This window comes from Malus sylvestris, chromosome 12 (genome assembly GCF_916048215.2).
Source record: "Malus sylvestris chromosome 12, drMalSylv7.2, whole genome shotgun sequence".
NCBI classification, from domain to species: Eukaryota; Viridiplantae; Streptophyta; class Magnoliopsida; order Rosales; family Rosaceae; genus Malus; species Malus sylvestris.
The window spans coordinates 25,223,938-25,246,762 of record NC_062271.1 but is presented as its reverse complement, the minus strand read 5'-3'; the positions used below and the strand labels follow the sequence as shown (position 1 = coordinate 25,246,762).

General features: G+C 39.6%; 2 protein-coding genes across 4 annotated transcripts; one reads left to right on the top strand and one right to left on the bottom strand.

Annotated features, from left to right (window-relative positions):
- Nucleotides 1–1,342: 1,342 nt before the first annotated feature.
- LOC126593068 (uncharacterized) lies at nucleotides 1,343–3,251 on the bottom strand. The gene has a single exon (XM_050258935.1). The coding sequence runs from the start codon at nucleotides 3,111–3,113 to the stop codon at nucleotides 1,350–1,352; it is 1,764 nt and encodes a 587-aa protein (XP_050114892.1). The 5' UTR covers nucleotides 3,114–3,251; the 3' UTR covers nucleotides 1,343–1,349.
- Nucleotides 3,252–3,433: 182 nt separating this feature from the next.
- On the top strand, nucleotides 3,434–17,417 carry LOC126593077 (uncharacterized). 3 transcript variants are annotated; one of them, XM_050258947.1, is made up of 13 exons: nucleotides 3,434–3,733; nucleotides 4,220–4,343; nucleotides 4,909–5,118; nucleotides 12,665–12,827; nucleotides 13,247–13,428; nucleotides 13,567–14,142; nucleotides 14,250–14,369; nucleotides 14,917–15,238; nucleotides 15,321–15,521; nucleotides 15,617–15,693; nucleotides 15,768–15,869; nucleotides 16,568–16,753; nucleotides 16,841–17,417. In XM_050258947.1, exons 6-9 carry the CDS (start codon nucleotides 13,750–13,752, stop codon nucleotides 15,386–15,388), a joined length of 903 nt encoding a protein of 300 aa, XP_050114904.1. In that variant the 5' UTR covers nucleotides 3,434–3,733; nucleotides 4,220–4,343; nucleotides 4,909–5,118; nucleotides 12,665–12,827; nucleotides 13,247–13,428; nucleotides 13,567–13,749; the 3' UTR covers nucleotides 15,389–15,521; nucleotides 15,617–15,693; nucleotides 15,768–15,869; nucleotides 16,568–16,753; nucleotides 16,841–17,417. The 3 variants fall into 3 exon arrangements, with proteins under 3 accessions (XP_050114904.1, XP_050114905.1, XP_050114903.1); XM_050258948.1 differs by lacking the exons at nucleotides 4,220–4,343; nucleotides 4,909–5,118; nucleotides 12,665–12,827; nucleotides 13,247–13,428; XM_050258946.1 differs by lacking the exons at nucleotides 3,434–3,733; nucleotides 4,220–4,343; nucleotides 4,909–5,118; nucleotides 12,665–12,827; nucleotides 13,247–13,428 and having other exon boundaries at nucleotides 13,632–14,142; nucleotides 15,780–15,869.
- Nucleotides 17,418–22,825: the final 5,408 nt, after the last annotated feature.

Here is a 22,825-nt window from a genome sequence, read left to right as displayed (position 1 = left end):
CTTTGATGGCTGCATCTGAAAGACCGCCTCTCGAACTTCCTCAGTCGAAATTTCCCCCTCCAGCATACGATTCATTTCTGCCGTTACTCTTAAATCCACAGCCTCAATCACTTCATCATCCTGATTATTCCCAGTGGTTTGGAAGATATCATGAAAATATTGAGTCACAGTGCTTTCGATCCCCGCATCATCATAGACCCAAGCGCCCCTTGTATTTTTCAGCCGTTTGATCGAGTTCTTTGCCCTTCGGTTCCTAGCACATTAATGGAAGAACCGTGTATTACGGTCGCCAACTTTAACCCATAAAGCACGTGATCTCTGCCTCCAATACTTCTCCTCTTGACCCAAGAGTTGATCAAGCCGCTGCATTAGTCGGTGCCTTTCAGCCAAAGCCTCTTCTGTAAGTGGCTGGGCAAGTATGAATCCCAACTTTTGACGCACACCATTAATTTCCTCCCGCCTCCCTTTAAATACTGATTGTTGCCATTTCAGTAGAGCTATTCTAGTGGCTTTAATTTTGTTCACTATCTGAAACATCAACACACCATGACCCGGCTGGTTCCAAGCATTACGGATAATATCTTCACAATCCTCATGGTCAGCCCAAAAATTTTCGAATCGAAATAGTTTGTTTCTGCGTCTAACATGGCTATGTGTTCCATCTACCTCTAGAAGAATAGGCACATGGTCAGAATTGCTAGGATCCAGGTGGGTGACCTTAACATTGCTGAATAAGTCCTTCCACCTATCAGTCGCAAGCATCCTATCTAACCGTTCTTTAATACCCCCTGACCTAGTAGTAACCCAGGTGTAAGGAGTACCCAAGAACCCCAGATCATGTAGATGGCAATCGCATACTGCATTCCGAAAAGCCATTATTTGGTTTACTGGACGAACTGGACCCCCTTCTTTCTCGTGGATACCGAGTAGTTCATTGAAGTCCCCTCCTATCAGCCATGGAAGTGAGCAACTTGCAGCCAATCGCCTCATAATCTCCCAGGACATTTGGCGTTCCTCAGTTCTCGGGTGCCCGTAAAAACCAGTGAATCTCCAATGAACTGCATCGCCTATTGTTCCTATTTCAGAATCAATAAATCTCTCTGATGAAGAAATGATTCTCAGGTTTATGTCCCCTGTCCAAAACAAACCAAGACCCCCTGACTGTCCATTTGAACTAACCCCGAACACTCTTCTAAAGCCCAGCTTCACCCTCAAGCCGTTTAGTACCTCTGCCTTGCACTTGGTTTCACATAGGAAAACCAATTTGGGAACTTTTTGCCGGATAATATCCTGCAATGCCTGAACTTTCCGAGGGTTCCCAAGCCCTCGGCAGTTCCAGATTAGTATATTCATGGCTGTCGGCGGGGCTGAACATCGTCAGCCTCCACCGATGATCCAAGTCTTGTTGTTTCACTTCCTCTGCCCAGCAACCCGCATCTCTCTGCTTCTTCCATTTCCTTTGAAGGGCTGACCACCACCTCGCACCATTGGCCCTCCTGCTGCTCGAGGTCCACATAGCTGGTCGCCGTGGATCTCCCCCCTCTATTCCTTCCTCTAAGTCTAGAGCTTTTCTTCTTCAGGTTTGAGAGATGTAAAGGGCGCCCGTAGTTAGGGTGTCTCAGTGTCTTTTGCTTTTTTGTTTGTGGAGTAAGGAGCTCCACATCATTTCTCCCCCCTTTTTTTGGATTTCCTTTCTGTTGAGTATTAACCTCATCCATTGGGCCTTGGTTAGTTTCCCCATTCCTCATTGTTTCCACACTAGGATCCACCTGCCTCCGGACATCAACATTTGAAGCCTGGACCATCTGGGCCGCCGCTGCCAGGCTTTGGGCATTCACGTCCGAAATAATTGTTCCTGGGGGGAAACAATCCTTCACAGTAAAATTTGTGGGCCTGGCCCGCACCTCCTCCGCATCCAGAAGCAGCCCATCAACATTTTCAAAGGCCCATGGGGGAATCCTATTTGGGTCACACCAGTTTTTCTCCAGAGAGAGCCCGTTAACAGCAATAGTAAGAGTTCCGTTTGTAAAATGGGTCCCATAACTGTCTGGGTGCCACATATGCCCGTAATCAGGTCGTGTGTCCAATCGCAATTTGGGAATATGCCCAGCCTCAGAGTTTGTCCCTGCCAGGTGTAGTGTCCTTTCCTGGTTAGAGCGGGAGACCAGCCCTGCAGACGTACCTGTCACTGCAGTGCAATTCTGCCTCATGTCAGTACATGTTGTTGCCATGTTGACCTGTTCCTCCGCCTTCCGACGTTGCAAGTATCTGTTCGCCGGGATGTCCATTTCCGAGTCCGGCAGGCCGTAGAAACCACCATCACATTGTTCCCATTTTCTTATCCAATGGTTTTCACGAGCCCCGGTCGTCGCTGCTCCCCTTCTTTGTGGAAATAACATAGAATTTGCCCTGGATGCAGGTGCGGCCCGGAGATCACCATTAAATCGAGTTCCACCCTCCATAGACAGTGGCGCCGGACGAGGACATGCACTTGAGTGGCCCAATCTCCCACATTGGTAGCAGAAAATTCTCAATCCTTCATACTTGAATCGGATAGTATAGGAGCCCCGAGCTGGGCATGGCACTGAGCAGCATGTAATCAATGGCCGGCAAGCATCAAAGTCTACTCTTAATCTCAAGAAACCCCGAAAGCCCACCTCTGCTGGGTCTTCAACTTCAAGAACTGCTCCCATTTTTGCCCCCAGACTTCTAGCATTTTTCACTGTACAGTAGTTCCTGGGTATCCCATGAGCCTGTATCCAATAAACAGCTCGATCCGCTTCAATGTCGTCAAGGGAGTGAAAAGATGGCCAGAGTTTCACAGAAAAAGTATAATCCCGGATAAACCAGGGGTTGCCTTCCAGAATTTTTTTGGCGACCTGCTCATCTCCAACTGTGATGGCATATATATTTGCTTTGGCCCTTTGAACCCTGACCACCCCCATTTTGTTCCAAGCTGACTTGAGAGTCTCCTTTACCACCGTTTGGGAAGGTTCATTATCTGCAATTAGTCTCCCCACCAAATGGATGTTGTTGTCAAATCTTTCCTCCAAATCTAAACTGTCTTCAAAGGTAATATTAAGGTTGTCCATCAACTCCTCCTCCATATCCATATGAACTTTGAACAGAAAGACCGTTCAACCCACAAAAGCTCACGGCAAGATTTTGAAAAAAACTACCTAACCCACAAATACTCACAGTAGAGATACCGGAGCAAGTAAAGAACTCACAGCAAGGAAGCCGAAGTTATTAAGAACCCACGGCCTGGAGCCAGAGTTATAAACCAACACTTTCCAAATTTCAGCTACACATTTGATCAAACAGGTGGTGTGCAGTGGAACGGAACAAATACTTGACAGTGAAGATTTCTATTCCATCTAGGCTGAGACTGTAAGAAGGCTGAAGAAGAAAGAAGAGCGTGCTTATGAAGTGATAGTTAGCTAGGCTGGATTTGCAGATACCACGCATTGGTTGTTTATTAGCAAGTCTAGAATTTGTGATGGTAAATTTGACAACCTTGTGCTTCTTCAACAATGTTACCATCTGTAGTCTATAGTAACTGGACTGGTCCCAAATTGTTACACATTGTTAGATTCAAATCCCACTGAATTTGTCGTAAAGGGTACTGACAATGTTGATCGTATGAAGCTGGTTTATTTTCGCACTCTGGCGTTCCCCTTCTCGGCAAGGTCCCTTTGTCCACCTTCAACCCTTGTCAGACACTCACTATACGGTACTCTCTCTCCTCTCCCTCTGATTGTTTTCTGTCTCTGTATTTATTTTCTACACGAAAATAGCTAAATGTACTGGTTTGAATCATCTGGTTTGATCAAGACGAAAAGCTATTGCCTTTTTTTTTTGTTTTTTTGTTTTTTATTTGTTGCAGAGTTCCATGAAATTCTTAGGGTTCTAGGGTGATACATTGTTTCGATGATCTTTGTTTTAAACAAGATATAATCTTTTTGGTTTTTTAAATAATAGATTAGTGCTTTTGTGCCTATATCTTTCGTTTTTTCTTTTAATCGGCGACTCAAGTTTTGAAAAATGGTGGTTTTATTTGTTTCTGGTTCCAAAACTGTGAATTCCGATATAGTTTAGCTATTTTGTGCTTTTATGAGCTTGCTCATTGCACAAAAATTGAATGAACGGGTTTTCTTTGCTGGATTTTTTTCTCTACAATTTGTAATTTTAATTGTTTATTTGTTGCTTGATTCCGCAGATTACCCGCATTGCGTTAACTTTCCGTTTGATGGTGTTTATCTTTTCAAATTTGTTAAGATTTGTATGAATACCTGCATAACAGTGTCCTGTAGTGAGACTTGGTGATGAAACTCCATGCCAATGTAAGCATTATCTTTGTAATATTGTAAAATTTATTTTCCAAATGTTCATCTTAAGGGTACACAAAAGTACAAATTAAATTGTCAGTGAAATCTCAAAACATTGTTGATCAAATTTGCAGGACTACGATTCTTGCCGGCCATGTATCTGAAGCATGTTCTTCGTACATTCAAATTAAATAGGAATTTAAACTCGGCTCTTCTACAGAGCGTTGTACTAACTGGTTTATGAACTTTATAAGACAATGTTGAATGCAGTTTTTATTTTTTCTTTGTGCATTTATTTTCCTCACCAAGGCTGTTTTATGATACGTTGCTATCGTTTGTCCTTGAATTTTGCGCCTTCCATTTAATTCATATTTGGCCATTTTTTTCTTTTAAGGAAACATAATGATGCAATTTTTCTTCATGACCCGTTAGAGTGCTTTCAGTAAATAACTTGTCATAAAAAAGGAAAAAGAATATGAAGAATGAATTGCATTTCATATTTTGTTCTTTATATGTTTATGCTTATAATAATTTAGTAAGTACTATAATTTTTTTTTCCTTTCGAATAATATACAAAAAGAGGTTGAAGAAGTAGTGGACATGAAGTATACAACCTAACGCGGCCTTCTTTCTCCACGCGGCATTGGTCTGTCAAGCATGCAGCCAAATGTTTCAAACTAATCAGTCAGAAAGGCAGAGTGGTGGTTTTATAATGTAGTTGTTTCATAACTTTACTCATTTGAAAAGTTGGTGAAATCCGATGCACTTGATGGTCCTTATCGGTTGATTGGTATTCCTTCCCCCTTCCCATCCTCATTTCATTCATTTTCCAGTAGCCTGTATTGTATGAATGTGAATCCGTATGGCGATCACGTCGAATCCTTATGAAAATGAATCCAGAACGAAATCGCGCTAAAGCTAGGGCGTCACCCGTAAGTGGCGCGCTATGTGGCCCGAGCACAGTGATAAGTGAGCAAGGGTCACTGTATCTCCATCGGCACCCGGATGCAGTGTTAAATGAGCAAGGGGGCCATAGAAACTTCTTTTCAAACGACTCCACTCAAAGTTGTTTGGGAGCATATGCTCCTATCAACTTTACACGGGACACACAAAAGAAGTACTTTGATCCTATTAGACGGGGGAGGGTGAAGAAGCTAGGACAGAAGGGTAGAGTTCAAGAGAGCAAAATGCGTTTAGGAACGTGGAATATAGGAACCTTAACGGGAAAATCTATGGAAGTAGTGGAAGTTATGGTGAGGAGAAGGATAAATATTATGTGCCTACAAGAAACTAAGTGGGTTGGTCGTAAGGCAAAGGATCTAGAAAACTCAGGGTTTAAACTTTGGTATTCGGGCACAAATAGAACGAGAAACGGTGTTGGCATCATCGTGGACAAGACCTTGACACAAGATGTTGTAGATGTCAAGAGGGTAGGAGATAGAATCATGGCAATCAAGATTGTAATAGGACAAGAACTTATCAATGTGATTAGTGCGTACGCACCTCAAGTAGGGTTGGATACGAGTTCGAAGGAGAAATTTTGGGAAGACCTTGGAGACTTGGTGCAAGGAATTGCTCAGACAGAGAAGTTATTTATAGGAGGAGATTTAAATGGACACGTGGGCATGGAGACAGGCAACTATGGAGGTTTTCATGGTGGCCATGGTTTTGGGGAGAGAAACGAGGATGGGGAAGCTATCTTGGATTTTGCAATGGCATATGATCTCTTCTTAGCCAACACCTTCTTTAAGAAGAGATAAGAACATGTGATCACCTACAAGAGTGGGTCGTCAAAAACACAAATAGATTTTCTTCTAATGAGGAAAGGGGATCGTATAACTTGTAAGGATTGCAAAGTTATACCAGGAGAGAGCGTGGCTAATCAACATCGCTTGTTGGTGATGGATGTACATATCAAAAGAGTGAGACAAAAGAACAAGACTTGGAAGTGCCCAAGGACTAGATGGTGGAATCTAAAAGAAGAAAAACAAGCCATTTTCAAAGAGAAAGTAATCACTCAGTGTGTGTGGGATAGAGAGGGGGAAGCTAGCCAAATGTGGGATTCCATGGCTAGTTGTATCCGAAAAGTAGCAAAAGAGGTATTAGGAGAGTCCAAGGGCTTTGCCCCACACCAAAAGGAATCTTGGTGGTGGAATGAGGTGGTACAAACAAAAGTAAAGGCTAAGAAGGAATGTTGTAAAGCTTTATACAAGGATAGGACCGATGAAAATGGTGAAAGGTATAGAAAAGCGAAGTAAGAGGCAAAGAAAGCTGTGAGAGAAGCTAAGTTAGCGGCTTACGACGATATGTATAAACGACTAGATACCAAAGAAGGAGAGTTAGATATCTATAAACTAGCTAAAGCAAGGGAAAAGAAGACAAGGGACCTAAACCAAGTGAGGTGCATCAAGGATGAGGATGGAAAGGTTCTTGCTACAGAGAACGCGGTTAAAGACAGATGGAGAGGTTATTTTCATAATCTTTTCAATGAAGGACATGAAAGGAGTGCTTCTTTAGGGGAGTTGAGTAACTCAGAAGAGTGTAGAAACTACTCTTTTTATCGTCGAATCCGGAAGGAATAAGTGGTTGTAGCTTTGAAGAAGATGAAGCATAGAAAAGCAGTAGGCCCAGACGATATACCAATCGAAGTGTGGAAAGTTTTGGGAGAGACAGGTATAACATGGCTCACTGACATTTTCAATAGGATTTTGAAAACGAAGAAGATGCCAAATGAGTGGCGAACGAGCACTTTGGTGCCTATCTACAAGAATAAGGGCGACGTACAAAATTGCATGAACTATAGGGGTATTAAGCTAATGAGTCATACAATGAAGCTCTGGGAGAGAGTCATTGAGCATAGATTGAGGCAAGAGACACGGGTTTCGGACAACCAATTCGAGTTCATGCCAGGGCGCTCAACCATGGAGGCAATCTATCTCTTACGAAGATTGATGGAAAGATATAGAGATGGGGAAAAGGATTTACACATGGTCTTTATAGATTTGGAAAAAGCGTATGATAGGGTCCCAAGAGACATTCTTTGGAGGATTTTAGAGAAGAAAGGAGTACGAGTAGCATATATCCAAACTATAAAGGATATGTATGAAGGAGCAAAGACTGCCGTAAGAACTTATGAAGGACAAACCGAAAGCTTTCCCATAACTGTAGGATTACATCAAGGCTCATCCTTAAGTCCTTACCTTTTTGCGTTGGTAATGGATGAGTTAACAGGACATATTCAAGATGATATTCCTTGGTGTATGCTTTTCGCAGACGATATAGTGTTGATAGATGAAACTCAGGAAGGGGTAAATGCAAAGCTTAACCTTTGGAGAGAAGTGTTGGAATCTAAAGGTCTTCGCCTAAGCCGATCAAAGACAGAATATATGGAGTGAAAGTTCAGTGCAAATGGAGGCCAAAACGAGTTAGGGGTGAGGATCGGAGATCAAGAAATACCAAAGAGCGACTGTTTTCGTTACCTATGATCTATCTTGCAAAAGAACGGAGAATTAGATGGAGATCTCAACCATAGAATACAAGCTGGATGGATGAAGTGGAAGAGCGCATCCGGCGTGTTGTGTGACCGCCGTATGCCACTGAAGCTCAAGGGAAAATTTTATAGGACGGCAATAAGGCCGGCGATGCTGTATGACATAGAATGTTGGGCGGTGAAGCATCAACACGTACACAAAATGGGTGTAGCGGAGATGAGGATGCTTCGTTGGATGTGTGGGCACACGAGAAATGATAAGATTAGGAATGAGGATATCCGGGGTAAAGTAGGAGTAGCCGAAATTGAAGGAAAGATGAGAGAAAATCGGTTACGGTGGTTTGGACATGTGCAAAGAAGGCCTACTGACGCTCCGATTAGAAGATGCGACTATGAGATAGAGGTTCAGGGCCGAAGGGGTAGAGGAAGACCTAGGAAAACTTTGGAAGAGACTCTAAGAAAAGACTTAGAGTACTTGGATCTAACGAAGGACATGACACAGGACCGAGCACAATGGCGTTCTAAGATTCATATAGTCGATCCCACTCAGTGACTTGGATTTTCCAAGTCTCTAACCGAGAAGTTTTCCTCACTCGGGAAATTAAGGGAACACTACCTCAACCTACATGCTCCACTCACAAAGCTTCAACATACAAGCTTCAACAAAAGAAAATTCAAAGAACTTAGCGAAGAAGGCTTTGGTGTATTTAACACAATACGTTGAAATGAAGGAAAGCTTATTTATTGATATCCCCGATAAGTTACAAATATGTACATATACATGAGTCAAAATAAACAAACAAGAGGGAGCCTTCACAAAGGTTGCTTAGGAGAAGTCTCAGCAGTCGGTAGAGCCCCAGAAATAGAAGGCACCGGAGAGGGATCATTCGGAGCCTCAGTACTGGACAGAACCCTAGAAGGATGAGGCATCAGAGGTTGATCATTTGGAGCTTCATTACGCGGTACAGCCCCAGAAGACGAAGGCAATAAATGCCTTTGGAACAAACCCACAAATCTCTGATGATCAAGTAAAACCTGACCATCAGATTCCTTCATTTGGTCAAGCTTCCTCTTCATGTTTGTAGCATAGTCATGTGCGAGCCGGTGCAACTGTTTATTCTCATGCTTGAGCCCTCTAATCTCCTGTTTGAGACTCATCACTTCAGCCGCCAATGATTCAACTTGGCGGGTTCGAGCAAATAGGCGTTGGGCCATATTAGACACAGAACCTGCACACTAAACACTGAGAGCCAGAGAATCCTTAACAGCTAACTCATCAGACCGTTTAGAAAGTAGTCTGTTATCTTTGGGAGTGAGAAGGTTCCTGGCCACCACCACAGCGGTCATATCATTCTTCATCACGGAATCCCCAACGGTAAGAGGACCAGTAGGGGAGACGAAGGATGGGCGCCATATGTTGTCTGGAGAAGGCGGGGCTGCCTCTTCAACAAGGTTCAAGTCAAAACGACGGTCGGAGGGGCCAGACATTTTCAAAGGTGTTGAAGAGAGAAGAGGTCGGACAAATCAAAATCTTAGAAGTGCAAGAATGGAGCTTCTACTGGTGGAGATTCAAGTGTGCTTTGGAACTCAATGCCAGCCCCTATAAAAATCTGCACTCGACGGAGCTTCAGAAATCGAAGAGGCGCCTGCTCAGAAATCGAAGAGGCGTTTGCTTTCTCAAAAGCTAGGCTGCTCAGAGACCACGAGGGTCGATCTCAGAAATCGAAGAGGTGTTTACTTTCTCAAAAGCTGGGCTGCTCAAAAACCACGAAGGCCGATCTCAGAAATCGAAGAGGCGCTTGCTTTCTCAAAAGCTGGGCTGCTCAGAGACCACGAGGGCCGATCTCAGAAATCGAAGAGGCACCTACTTTTCCAGCATTGTCAGCACCTGTCACACGCACACTCAGCTTTGCGGAAATTATGGGCATTCTGTCGAAGACTTCTGGTGAAGTAGAAAGCACATGAATCTTACTGTTCAATCACCCACTTCTCACACGCAACAGTAACTCATGGGTACCACAGATAACTTTGCCAAAGTTCTCTGCCAAAGTTGAGACACGTAAAGCTTGCAGCTCCCACTATATCGCTCTGACCAAGAAGGGTAAAATAATAGCAAAGAAACAACACTAACAAAGTTTAGACACATAAATTTTGAAGGTCTAGCTACCATATTATTACCCACAAGGGTAAAGTAACAGTACCACTGCTGGATAATTGGAAAGTCCTTGTGTGTCAACCTCTGTGCTTCGTGGCAAGGTAGACTAGCAACATGCCCAACCTTTACTCACATTCGAGAAAACACTCCCAACAAGATTGCTTGCTCCAAAATCGAAGAGGCATCGTCCTCCGAATCTCGAGAGCCAGACTCCCAACATGACTACTTTCTCAAAATCGAAGAGAGGGTAAAGGAACAGTACCATTGCTGGATAATTGGAAAGTCCCTGTGTGTCAACCTCTGTGCTTCGTGGCAAGGTAAACTAGCAAACATGCCCAACCTTTACTCACATTCGAGAAAACACTCCCAACAAGATTGCTTGCTCCAAAATCAAAGAGGCACCGCCCTCCGAATCTCGAGAGCCAGACTCCCAACATGATTACTTTCTCAAAAATCGAAGAGACACCGCTCTCCGAATCTCGAGAGCCAGACCCCCAGCATGATTGCTTTCTCAAAAATCGAAGAGGCATCGTTCTCCGAATCTCGAGAGCCAGATCCCCGATAGGATTGCTTGTTCGAAAACCGAAGAGGCACCAATTTCCCAACTTTAAGAGCTGGATCTCCTTAGATAAAGCTTGTCTGTAATCTTCACATGCAACATCAGCTTTCCAGATACCACAGACCACTTTTTCAAAGTGCTCTGACAGATTAAAACATGTGAAGCTGACAACTACCACTACCGTGCTATGACCAAGCAGGGTAAAGGAATAGCATTACTACTTGTTGTTAGGGAGACTCCTATATATGTCGACCTCCATCCCCAACGGACAGGCTGACCTGCAAAAATGCTCAACCCTTCCTCATATCTGAGAGGGCACTCCCAACGAAGCCTTTCGAAATATTCAGCTTTATTTCCCCCCGATAATACCTCTGCAAACAAGCTATACTAGAGCAAGAATATCTCATATCATCAGGGTTAAAAGCAAGAGTATCCCATATCATGCTTTTTCCCTGTCTTTTCCTTTGGCCTTGTTCTTACCTGTAAGACAAGGAGAAAGAGAGCAATCAGTCAGCACTTGGAATCAAGCTTCCAGCCAGGAACTGACTGCCTGGAACCCCTTACCTGATTATTTACCTGGCATTGCTCTCGAGTACTCATCTTCAACATCTTATGCTTCAAGGGAAGATACCGCATCTGCCTGAGGAACAGGTAGGGCAAGTGAGAAGGATACAAGGAAGCATGTGGAGACAAGCGTAACAACACACATGCCGATACATCCACTACTCTGTCAAAAGCAAAAGTATCCCATATCAGCAGGGTCGAACGTACTCTAGATTTGAGGGACTTGTTTTGACCCTCAAATTCTTCAATCGGCCTTATTCTCTGGAGGAAACCAGAAAACCCTCCAGCTCAGTTCAAGAATAAGCCTATGGAAAGTTATTTCTTCAAAAACAAAAGTATCCCATATCATCTCTTCTCATTTTTCTTCTTTTTATCCTTCATGCTGCCTGCAAAATAGGGAGAATGTGAACAATCAGCCGGAGCTCTGATTGCTTACCTTGTCTGTCACCTCTTTCAGCATATCCCCTAGCTCGGCGACTTGGGGACTCCTACTACATGGTTTGTATCGCACTTGACCAAACCTGAAACTACAAGTAAGCTTCAAGTGAAATTGATACATTACCTTGTGCATCTTCACCAGTTAAAGATACCACCCCTGGATGGAGGAAGAGTACTTCCAGAGAAGATGCCACATCTACCTATGAGACAGATAAGGCAAGTCAAGACGATACCACACTCCGATACTTAGAAGTTTCGTGATTACGAGATCATTCTCCCACAATATTTCCTAATGTCATTTGTACTAAATCATTCACTTGTACTCACTAAAGGAGAGTTTGAACCTATGTACTTGTGTAAACCCTTCACAATTAATGAGAACTCCTCTATTCCGTGGACGTAGCCAATCTGGGTGAACCACGTACATCTTGTGTTTGCTTTCCTATCTCTATCCATCTATATACTTATCCACACTAATGACCTGAGCAATCTAGCGAAGATCACAAAAAGCGACCGTTTTCGCTACCTAGGATCTATCTTGCAAGAGAACGGAGAATTAGATGGAGATCTCAACCATAGAATACAAGCTGGATGGATGAAGTGTAAGAGTGCACCCGGCGTGTTGTGTGACCGTCGTAAGCCACTGAAGCTCAAGGGAAAATTTTATAGGACGGCAATAAGGCCAGCGATGTTGTATGACACATAATGTTGGGCGGTGAAGCATCAACACGTACACAAAATGGGTGTAGTGGAGATTATGATGCTTCGTGGGATGTGTGGGCACACGAGAAAGGATAAGATTGGGAATGAGGATATTCGAGGTAAAGTAGGAGTAGCCCAAATTGAAGGAAAGATGAGAGAAAATCGGTTCCGGTGATTTGGACATGTGCAAAGAAGGCCTACTGACGCTCCGGTTCGAAGATGTGACTACGGGACAGAGGTTCAGGGCCGAAGGGGTAGAGGAAGACCTAGGAAAACTTTGGAAGAGACTCTAAGAAAAGACTTAGAGTACTTGGATCTAACGGAGGACATGACACAAAACCGAGCGCAAGGGCGTTCTAGGATTCATATAGCCGACCCCACTTAGTGGGAAAAGGCTTTGTTGTTGTTGTTGTTGTTGTCTGCATCAGAAAATGGGGGCAGGAAGGCAACCAAAAATCTTTACTGCACCTTCTCAAGATCTGGCGATCTACTCTGCATCCATGAGAAATTTGAGCAAGAATCACCTTGGTGGAGTCGTATTTGGTTGAACCAAAACCACAATCGAAGAATGCTTATCGAAACAACTCTTTGGTCAGTGTCCTGAATTTTATCGCGTGTTTTGTTCCTAATTTTTTCATTTCCCATTTCACTTTTACATTTGGTAAGTGTATTTGCTTTGAATATATATACCAGTTGTGTAGTGATAAATTGATAATCGGTATTGAGCTTTATGTGCCCCAAATTCTCCTTATCTATGTTGCAAGTGCATTGCTGCCTTCGCATTTTGTTTTCGGGCCCTCTTCACCTTAGATTCTTCACCTTAGATTCTTTTTTAATGAGCCCCAAAAAAAATTGTAGCCAGTTTTGTGTGCACAAAACTTTGTGCAAATAATGATCTGTTTGTTTGTTATTTTTGTGCAGTACTACTGCTAATTTCTTGTTTTAGATTTAGTTTTGGGTCCATAAACTCATGAGTTGTATTTTATGGGTTGTATTCTGTATTCTTTCAGGCTTACCGGGTGCACACTTTTCATATGTAAACAATATCGCTCCTGGTTTGCCGCTTTTTCCTCTTCAACTCTAGTGATAGGAAACTTCATGGAATCTTTGAGGCTGCTAGCCGTGGCCAAATGAATATTAATCCGTATGGATGGACCACTGATGGTTCAGAGGAACACAATTTCCTGCTCAGGTATTTAAATTGATTTTTCGCATAATAGATCTAATTGTCCTGAGTTGTAATTTCATTTTAAGCAAACATGATTTCGGTCTTTTAATACTTTAATATTATGTTTTCTACATTAAGGTTCAAATCCGTGTACGGGTGCAGTGCCAACCAGTGCTTGAAAGTCAGTTTAAAGCGATACTTGTCGACAACTACTACAGTCAGCGTAATTTCTGGTTTGAGCTTGACCATGCTCAAACAAGTAAGGTGATATCTTTGTTGGCAACTGCTGGAATCACTTCAAGTACATCTGTAGGTTCTTTACCACGGATTAAAAAGTGGAGTCATATGTTTCAAGCTCTTACCTCAGCTCGCACATTAGAATTTCTTCAACCCCTTACTTCAGAGGATTCCACAGAGTTCATTGAAAGAAACGATCCATTCAATGCCCAAATAGATATCATGGAAGCTGAGCAAGCGGAGGAGGAACTTTTATACATGAAACTGCAAGAGTTAGCACTTCAACCTAACCTCAAGAGTAGAGAAGGTGAACACACGTCGTTGTCAGGAGTTTTTGAAGATCATCATGTCATAAATGAATTGACCTTGGAGGGCATTGAGAATCCAAGGGAGCCATGGGGTTTGGAGGAGAAGAGGGGAGAAAGTCCGCACTCCTCTTCTGAGCAGAAGAGTGGAGAGGGTCCTCGATCCTTGACTGAGTATCAGGCAATCACTGCGAAGGTAAATGAACAATTAGTTGTCCATAAATTAAAAATTCCAATCTTAGGTATCTCTGTAAGCTTCTGTTTAATTACAACCGACCTTATGTGTTATTACACTTGTATCAGTTGATTCAAGAGGTGGAGGAGCTCAAGACTTTTAAGATTCAAGAGGTGGAGGAGGTCAAGGCTTTTAAGACAGAGTTCACCAAACAATCTAAAAAGATTGATTATTTGGAGCATAAACTGGTACTTAATACAATGCTAAGCCATGCAAGCAACATTCAGTAGCATGCATTGCAGATGCATTGTCTCATCATTGGCACTGAATAGGTTCAAGGCATTTTGATTTGTCAAACCTTTTTTTCCTTCGGACTTTTTGCTTCGGTTGACCACATACACACCTTCAGTTCTAATTCATGAATATAGGATTTCCACGTCCAGACCTGATGAAAGCGGTGTTTGAAAGACGAAGGGATATTTTTTTTTACTTTTATTTGTAGAAGGAAGCATAGTTTTGTCAGGAGTTCGGTTTTAAGTTCCTGCCTTATGTTTTTGGAAAATTGTTAGAAATTTTGGTAGAGAACCTTTGCTGTTATGTTTTTTACATATATCTTCTTGTTTGTTTGGGCTTTCCTGTTGTTTTGTTCTTTTTAGACAATTAAGATAATCATTCATTGCCTTTCTTATGATCTGTGTCAGTCAGAACCCATGAACTCTCTATAGCTAATGGTTCATAATCAGCTTCATTTATCTTATTTTCTTCTTAATTTGAAGTTCTTCCCTGGCATTTCAGGAGCAGGCAGAGGCGGAAATTCGATGCTTAAAATTTTGTCTACAGTTGGAATCTAGGTCTACACCTTCCAAGGCACACACTGATGAGAAGGATACTGAATCATGGAATGTGCTGCATTATGATCCCGATGAGTCAATATATCTAGTTGGTGGATATGATGGCGAATCATGTTTATCGGCATTTGATGCTTATTATCCTTCTGAAGATATGACGAAACCTCTGAGCCCAATGAGTGCAGTTCGTTCATATGCTTCTGCTGCTCAATTGTATGGCAATCTTTATGTAATTGGTGGTAGCAATGGTCAAGTGTGCTATGATACAGGTATTAGATCTTGGTCATTTGAAATTTATTTCTTACTGGAACGAATACTTTCTTGACATCTATTTATGGTCGTTCTATGAAGTTGAATCGTACTGCCCTGTTACTGATGAGTGGAAGCAGTGCCCTTCTCTGAGAGAGAAAAAAAGGTAGCTTAGTTGCAGCTACCACAAACAACGAAATTTTTGCAATGGATGGTGGGAACAGAGTTGATTGCTTTTCAGATGTTGAGATGCTTGATTTAGAAGTGGGACGATGGATCCATACACAGTCAATGTTACAAAAAGTAATATATATTTGGTCCCTTTTCTTATGATGTGTTTTTCTTGTACAAAAAGTTTACCTCGTGGCACTTGATTTGCACGTCTTTTGTTGTTCCAGCGTATGGCTCTTGCTGCGGTAGAACTCAAAGGTGTGCTTTATGCCACCGGTGGATATGATGGGAATAGTTATTTGAAGTAAGATATTGAACCTCCTTTCTATTGTTTAGTTTTCCCATATCGACGGTTGACTTGAAATATTCATATCTCAGCACTGTTGATAGATTCGACCCCAGAGAACGCAGTTGGACCAAAATTGCCTCTATGCATTCGAAAAAGAGCTGCCATTCGTCGGTTGTTCTGAGTGAAAAAATGTAAGTACATTTCTTTGACTTTTTTCAATCAGCATCTCAGACGCGCTCCCATAATGACTTAGACATGGATATTCCGCTAAATGCATAACTCATGCACATAATTTGACATGAGAACTTGTCGTAAACTCAGACAGGTATTGAATTTTTTCGGATTAGCTTGATCTGACAAGACATTCGTTTTCGAATGAGAACTTGTCATAAGTTAGACATAAATCACTTCTTTTGATGAGCATCTCTGCACAAGATAGTTCATGATTGCTCCACTATCCGGTTGCCTAAACCACTTAGGGCATCACTTGGTGTCAAGATTGAGTTGGATTAGTGATGCATATTAATGTCTTCTAAGTTTCTCTTTGGCCTCTCTCTTTTCTGAATTCTAGTTCTAAACCCTAATTTCTGGTTTCTTGGTTCCATATCAATTAGATAACTCACTAGATTAAATGTATGTTAAAGGATGGAGTGGGATTAGTTCCAGGGGAAACTTATCCCTCCCAATCTTACCAATTTTTTGGGGATTGAAATGGATATGTTTCCTTCTTGTTCTACCTTTAACTTCGACAAAAATTTGAAGTTGACATCCATTTCTTCACTTCATATACATCGAGTCGTCAACAGCAAGTTTCCCTTTTATTTTGTTCAATTTTGGTGTTTTAACTTCGTTTTTTCACCTTCACAATTATGGACATTCACTTTTGTAGATATGTTCTGGGAGGCTTTGATGGAGATTCACTGGTCCGTAGTGTGGAAAGTTTTGATCCACAGCTCGGGTCATGGATGCGGGCTGAACAATGTATTTCCCCAGGGGATATTCAGCCGCTGCTGTTGTCGAAGATACCATATATGTAATCGGAGGGATGAAAGACGATGAAACCATAGCAGAGACAGTGAGTTTCATTTTATCATGCTTTCCAGTTTCCATCAGTATGAGCAAGACTTTTGTGGGTAATTTTAACAGTTCTATAAAATGGTAGGTTGAGTACTACAAGGAGGGGCAAGATTGGCGGGAAATAGCCACGATGACCATCGGTAGGAGGTATTTCATGTCTGCGGCTGCTTCTTCGACCTGATCGTGCAATGTTCGTTGGTGTTAACTTAGACAGGAAAGTCTTTTGGTCCATCAAATGTGTTTTTAGTAGAAAAAATGCATGGTGGGGATACTGGAGGATTGAAGTAAACGTTTTGTGATCTGACACTTTGGTTTGAGAAATTTTAGTGTTTCATGAATCGCCTCCGAAAAGAAAAACGAGAAGAGATTTAACCAATAGAAGGGAGACTTACATATACTCTCAGGATGCCACTTTGGCGTCACACACAAATAATATCATGTGAAAAAAGTTTAAAACACATGAAGTTAGTGGTCCTAGACGCCAAAGTAGCTTCCTAAGGTTGTATAGGGTCAACTACTGTAGAATCCATAAAATGGTGCACTATTTAAGGTTCGACTTGGGCTGGTTCATGGGGTTGTGTCTTTGTTTGGGGTCCATAACTCAAGTAAGATGGGCCAGCTCCTAAACTATAGGTGGGCTTAACTACTATAGCCCTTTGGTTTTTTTTTGTTTTTTTTTGTTTTTTTGGGAACCTCAAATTGTTTTTTCTTTATTGTTGGGAACCTCGAATTGTTTTTTCTTTATTGTATAAAGTTAATATTACGCTCTAAACTGAACTTCTGACTAAAGATGCGAGGATAAACGCTTTAAACTCCACTAATTTTTTTCCCTAGAATAAATATTGCTTTGTACTACGTTTTTCATAAACGATATTTAATTTTAAACTTGTTATAATTACGATTGATTTTCAACTAATCTAAATTGTTTTTGAAGAAGGATTCAAACTTATGTGTTTGGGAACACCACATTCATCCAAACTAATATGAATGATTTTAAAAACTAATGGAAGCCAAATATTAGATTTTAGTTTTCATGGTAACTACTTTGAGGTTTTAAGCTTCGAAAAAAAAAGTTTGGAAATAAGAAAATTGTAATTAGTTACCAAACAAGTTTTAAATTTCAATTTAACAACAAAATGAAAATAAAAAACTAAAAACTAAAAACGAAATTGTTATCAAATGACACCATAACCAAAAAATTTCAATTAATGAAGATGTTGATCATATTATATAAGGAAAACTAATGTAAAGAGTTTGAAAACTTTAAGTTTTAACGATAAAGACAAAATAAATGGTAAAGTGAATAGTACCAAGATTGACTTTTTAGTGTAAAAATGTAGTTTTTCGTTAAAGTGAACAGTACCATGAACTTTTCGTTAAATTTCCCTGATTTTAAATGAGTCTTTTAAACGCAAGTGGTATTCAATTCAGAATCTTAAGGATTCAATTCAAGTATGGTGGTATTCAATATAGACTTTGAAAGTGTCTTTAAAATCTCTGGAGGTATTGAAAAAGCCAATGCATTTGTATAATTCAATGAATTAGAGGATTTGATGGACTCTAAGGTGTGAGGTATAAATATCAAAAGCCCTCACAAATCGTGCATCCCCTCAAGATTTCAGCGTGATTCCTCTATAAATACGAGCAGTCTCATTTTCTACACACAGAGGTCTATATACTATATTTTCTCCTCTTTAGAAGATATTCTTTACATTTTATGGAATAACATTAGAGATGGGGAAAAAAAAAACACTTAATTGCTGGAAAGGAATGACGAAGAAAAACAGGCAGCAAGGATTGTTCGTAACCAATATGTTCTTTATTATAATTGTTGAATAATACTCTTATTCAGAATTGAGACTTGGTTAAACCACTGCAGCCAAATATAGTCATATGATTTATTGAGTTGGCTATGTGTGTGGAGTTGATGAGTTTAAAATGAATCAATTAAAAAATCCATAAGACTCCACCAAAATCATTAAACTTCGTAACATAATATTTATCAAATTCTTTTACAATTCGCGTTATTCTATCAAATTCTTTTACAATCCGCGTGAGTTTGTGTGAATCATTTAAAATCCATACACTCCATGTGAGTTTATAATTATATTAAAATCTCTTAAATTTCTAATTGAATACAAAGTCATGCATAATTATTAATTGGGTGAATCGCTCATATTTCATTACTTGCATGAATCATGTTGAACTCTCTCTCTCTCTCTCTCTCTATCTCTCTCTCTCTAAGTTGGTGGAGAGATTAAATATCAATCCCACATTCTCAACGCGAACCTTGTTTTTTCTTTCTCCAAATTTTGTTATTATTTATTTTCTGAATTGTTCTTAAACATGTCATGCTTACTCACGTACCCAATTAAAAATGGTTTTTTTTGTTGTGATTTTTGAGTTCCATGTGCTATTAAAATTTGGATTTTGATATCATTTCAGTTTCTAATTTTCTCTGTGTTTATTAACCATATAAAAACTGAAAAATATGTGAAATTCTGTGATTTAATTAATACCTGAAAATCAGAAATGAGGATCACCTTGGGGAGACTAATTGATATAGTTTATTACCCTTACTATTTTATTTCGAAGTTCCTAGATTCGTGTTAAGTAAAAAGTCAATAATTCAAGTTATTAAAATTATTTACCGCTGCATATAATATTCTATGTCTGACTATTCATTTTCTCATATTAATTCGTGTCAAAGAAAGAGATACAACTCTCTATGCTAATCTTGAACCGGTGAACGTGAAAATCATGTTTTAATATATGTATTACATTTTATTGACGCACATGCAAGAAGAAGAAGATCGACCGAGCAACCTCTCGTTGTATTCAATCCTTAAAAACCAGTGCATATGTTGATGTTTAAAACTTATGGTGTGCCACTTAGTACTACTGTGTAGTAATATTTCTCTTTACTTGTAAGCGAGACTTTTTAGGTTCAATTTTCGCCAAAAGCGAATTTGAACCATATTATTACTAACTTATTGTAAGACTTAACCTACTCGTCCATTCCGTTAATGTAGATAATATCGTTTATTAAAAAAAAAATACTACGTCGTGAACAAATACTCGAAGCCTCTAAATCGTTCAAAGCATGACTTGATCTCTTCCTAATTGTTCGTTTGGTCATTTTCGTAACTAAATAGTGTTTTTATATCCCAATCATGGACCAATCATGTTAGTCAACATCTCCACTCAGATCATTTCTGCGTTTATAATTTTATACGGTCGCTCCTAAATTATTCTAATTTGAGTTTGACCTATATGCCAAAAGTATATTGCTGCTTCATGATGGAGATGCATAGGGAGAATAATTAATCTATCATTAATGTGTAACAGAGGTATATACGGTTATCTCAAACAAAAAAAAAACAAACAAACAAACAGAGGTACATACAGAAAATATTAGACGATACTTTAGAAAAATAGAGACTGGGTAAAATTACTAAAGGGTAATACTAGGAAAATCAAAATTTTTAAACTAAATTTTGTAAAACTAAATGAGGTGATTGTTGATGATTGGATATCACTCAAGTGTTGATTAACGTGCTTATTTTATATTGTGACACATCAGTTGGTTTATAAATTTAATTTAAAATTTTAGTCTTCCTAATATTATTCATTACTAAAATATGAGGGGCTTGAAGACAATGAATTAGGTCAAAATGGTGAGAAGGAGTAAATGATTCAATTACTATGACATTATTAATTATCCTTATTGTTATATATTTACATTTGGTGTTAACGTCGTAGTTTTTGGGCCGAATTTTTTTTTGTAATGTTTGTGGTGACATTCCACTTTTATTGTGACATTTGTGATGAAAAGGCTGTTAATAAAAATCGTCATCTAAAACAAGTCTGCTCCTAAAGTTCCTAGAAACCGCAGATCGAACAAAGTTTTAATCTTCTGTTAAATCTGTTGGGGCTGATGTTATTCCCTAAACGCCCTCTCTTCTCTTGAAGAAATGTCAAGCTTGGCCGCTTGATCACAAACAAGATGTTGACTAATCTCAACACGTTTTTATTCTGCTTCTGGTTTTCTAAACTATGATAACATTATCATTTGGAAGTGGGTCAAAGCTTCATTTTGTTACAATCACCTTCCCACAGTTTGCATTCACCATTTGACTTCCTTCAAATCTCAAGCCTATCTTTCCTCTAATCCAATTGCAGTCGAACTCTAAGTCATACCAAATCTTAGGACAGATACTTTCAGGTTTCTTAATTTAGTTTGAAAAGACGACTTTAACCTCCCTACCTGAGGCTCACATGTTTTTTTTCTTTAATGGGAATAATAACGGAAGTTTGAATTTGGACTAAATTGCTAATGTAGTTCACCACGAAACTTTAATTAATAACTTTTTCATCAGAAACGTCAAAGTAAGAGCACGGTGTGACCACAAAGACTATGATTCTTAAATATTTGGCCCGCAAAGACTATGATGCTTAAGATATTTGGCCTAGTTTTTCTGACCCGATTCACAAATTTGCGATGAATCAAAGTTTCCAAGGGTTTGAACTCTTTTAGTTACTAGCATAAAAGGAGATTAATTAGACCATCTTCAAAGAAAATTTTGATTTGAAGGCTTATGTGGCATATGGATCTTTTTATAAATTTTGTTCTCCAACAAATATGTCAAATTTTTAAACTATTATTTATTACATTATTTACTTTTTATAGTTGTAATTAGTATTTTAAAACAAAAGATAAATATATATATTATGAAAAGTATTTATTAATTACTAAATATATTTGAAGCTGTTGCCAAATTTGACAACAATTTCCTATGCTTTCTTTCCCTGTCATGCCACATAGGAATTGGCATTTCGTTTGGAAAACAATTGCTGATATGGATTTTTTGACATCTCATTTAAAGATGCTCTTTTTAGTTCATTTTTATGGGTCATTACTCATTAACATATGTATTTTTATCTTAATACGGTGTATCTAACATTACAATTTAGTGTTATTATTCTATATTTGTAAGTTGAAAGACAAACGTGCATGATATTCATAAGTTATTGCATGCATCTCCAATTCCACCACCACATCTATTTTCGATTCATAAATCTCTCTCTATCTCTCTCCTTTGGCTTTGGGCATTTGATACTGAAAAGAAGTTCTGATTCCCAAGCAAATTGCTTGCTGATGGGTTGAATTTTATTGGTGAAATTCCACTATAAAATCTGATATAGCTACTTATTCTAGGCCATACCAACCGAGAGATAAAGTCGTGTTGCTCACTCGTTGGGAATGTGTTTGTTCACTTTGGGGAGCTGCCGGCGAGGCCAACCGGGCATGATTCGTGTTCTAGAAATTCCATAGTTGTATAAATGTTGTATATTTTTTTGAGTTTTTATCACAAATGATTCCTTGACCAATCACATCAAGATGATCATTGAAATTGAAAATCAATCAATATAGTTCCTGAAAATAGGTGTTCCAAATCAATATGGTCATTTCGTCACAATTCCGTCAAAAAATCTGTTATGTGGTAATGTGGCATATAACTGGACCCCACAAATGTAATTAAATATTATCACTTGAAATTAAAAATATTTAAATATTAAAAAAACTATTTTAATTTTTGTATAATCGAAAACTTAAAAAAATATATATATATATATATAAAATAAAAAAAGAATAGACATCTTCTTCTTCCCCTCCCCAATTCAAAACCTTCGTTGCTTTTTAAAGCTTTCGGGATTTCAGAAATCCTTCACACTTTGGATAGATTTTCGTTACTAGAGTCCACCACATGATCAACCCCCAATTTGGTTGGTTGGTTATGTTGACTTTTTGTGTATATTCCTGTAATCTTGGGATTTTTAGTTTAATATGTTTTTTATGTAAATTATTTCTTTCCTTATTGATAGGATTGTAACATCTTATATACCCTTCCTTGAGAGATGAATAGAACGCACAATTATTCCAAAAGAACATTCTCTTCTTGGCACCAGAGCCTAGGTTAGAAAAAAATATAAAAGTCGCGCGCCATGCGCAGAACCGAGAACCACCAGCACACCGTTCGACCAACGAGTGACGCCGTCGTTGCTGACC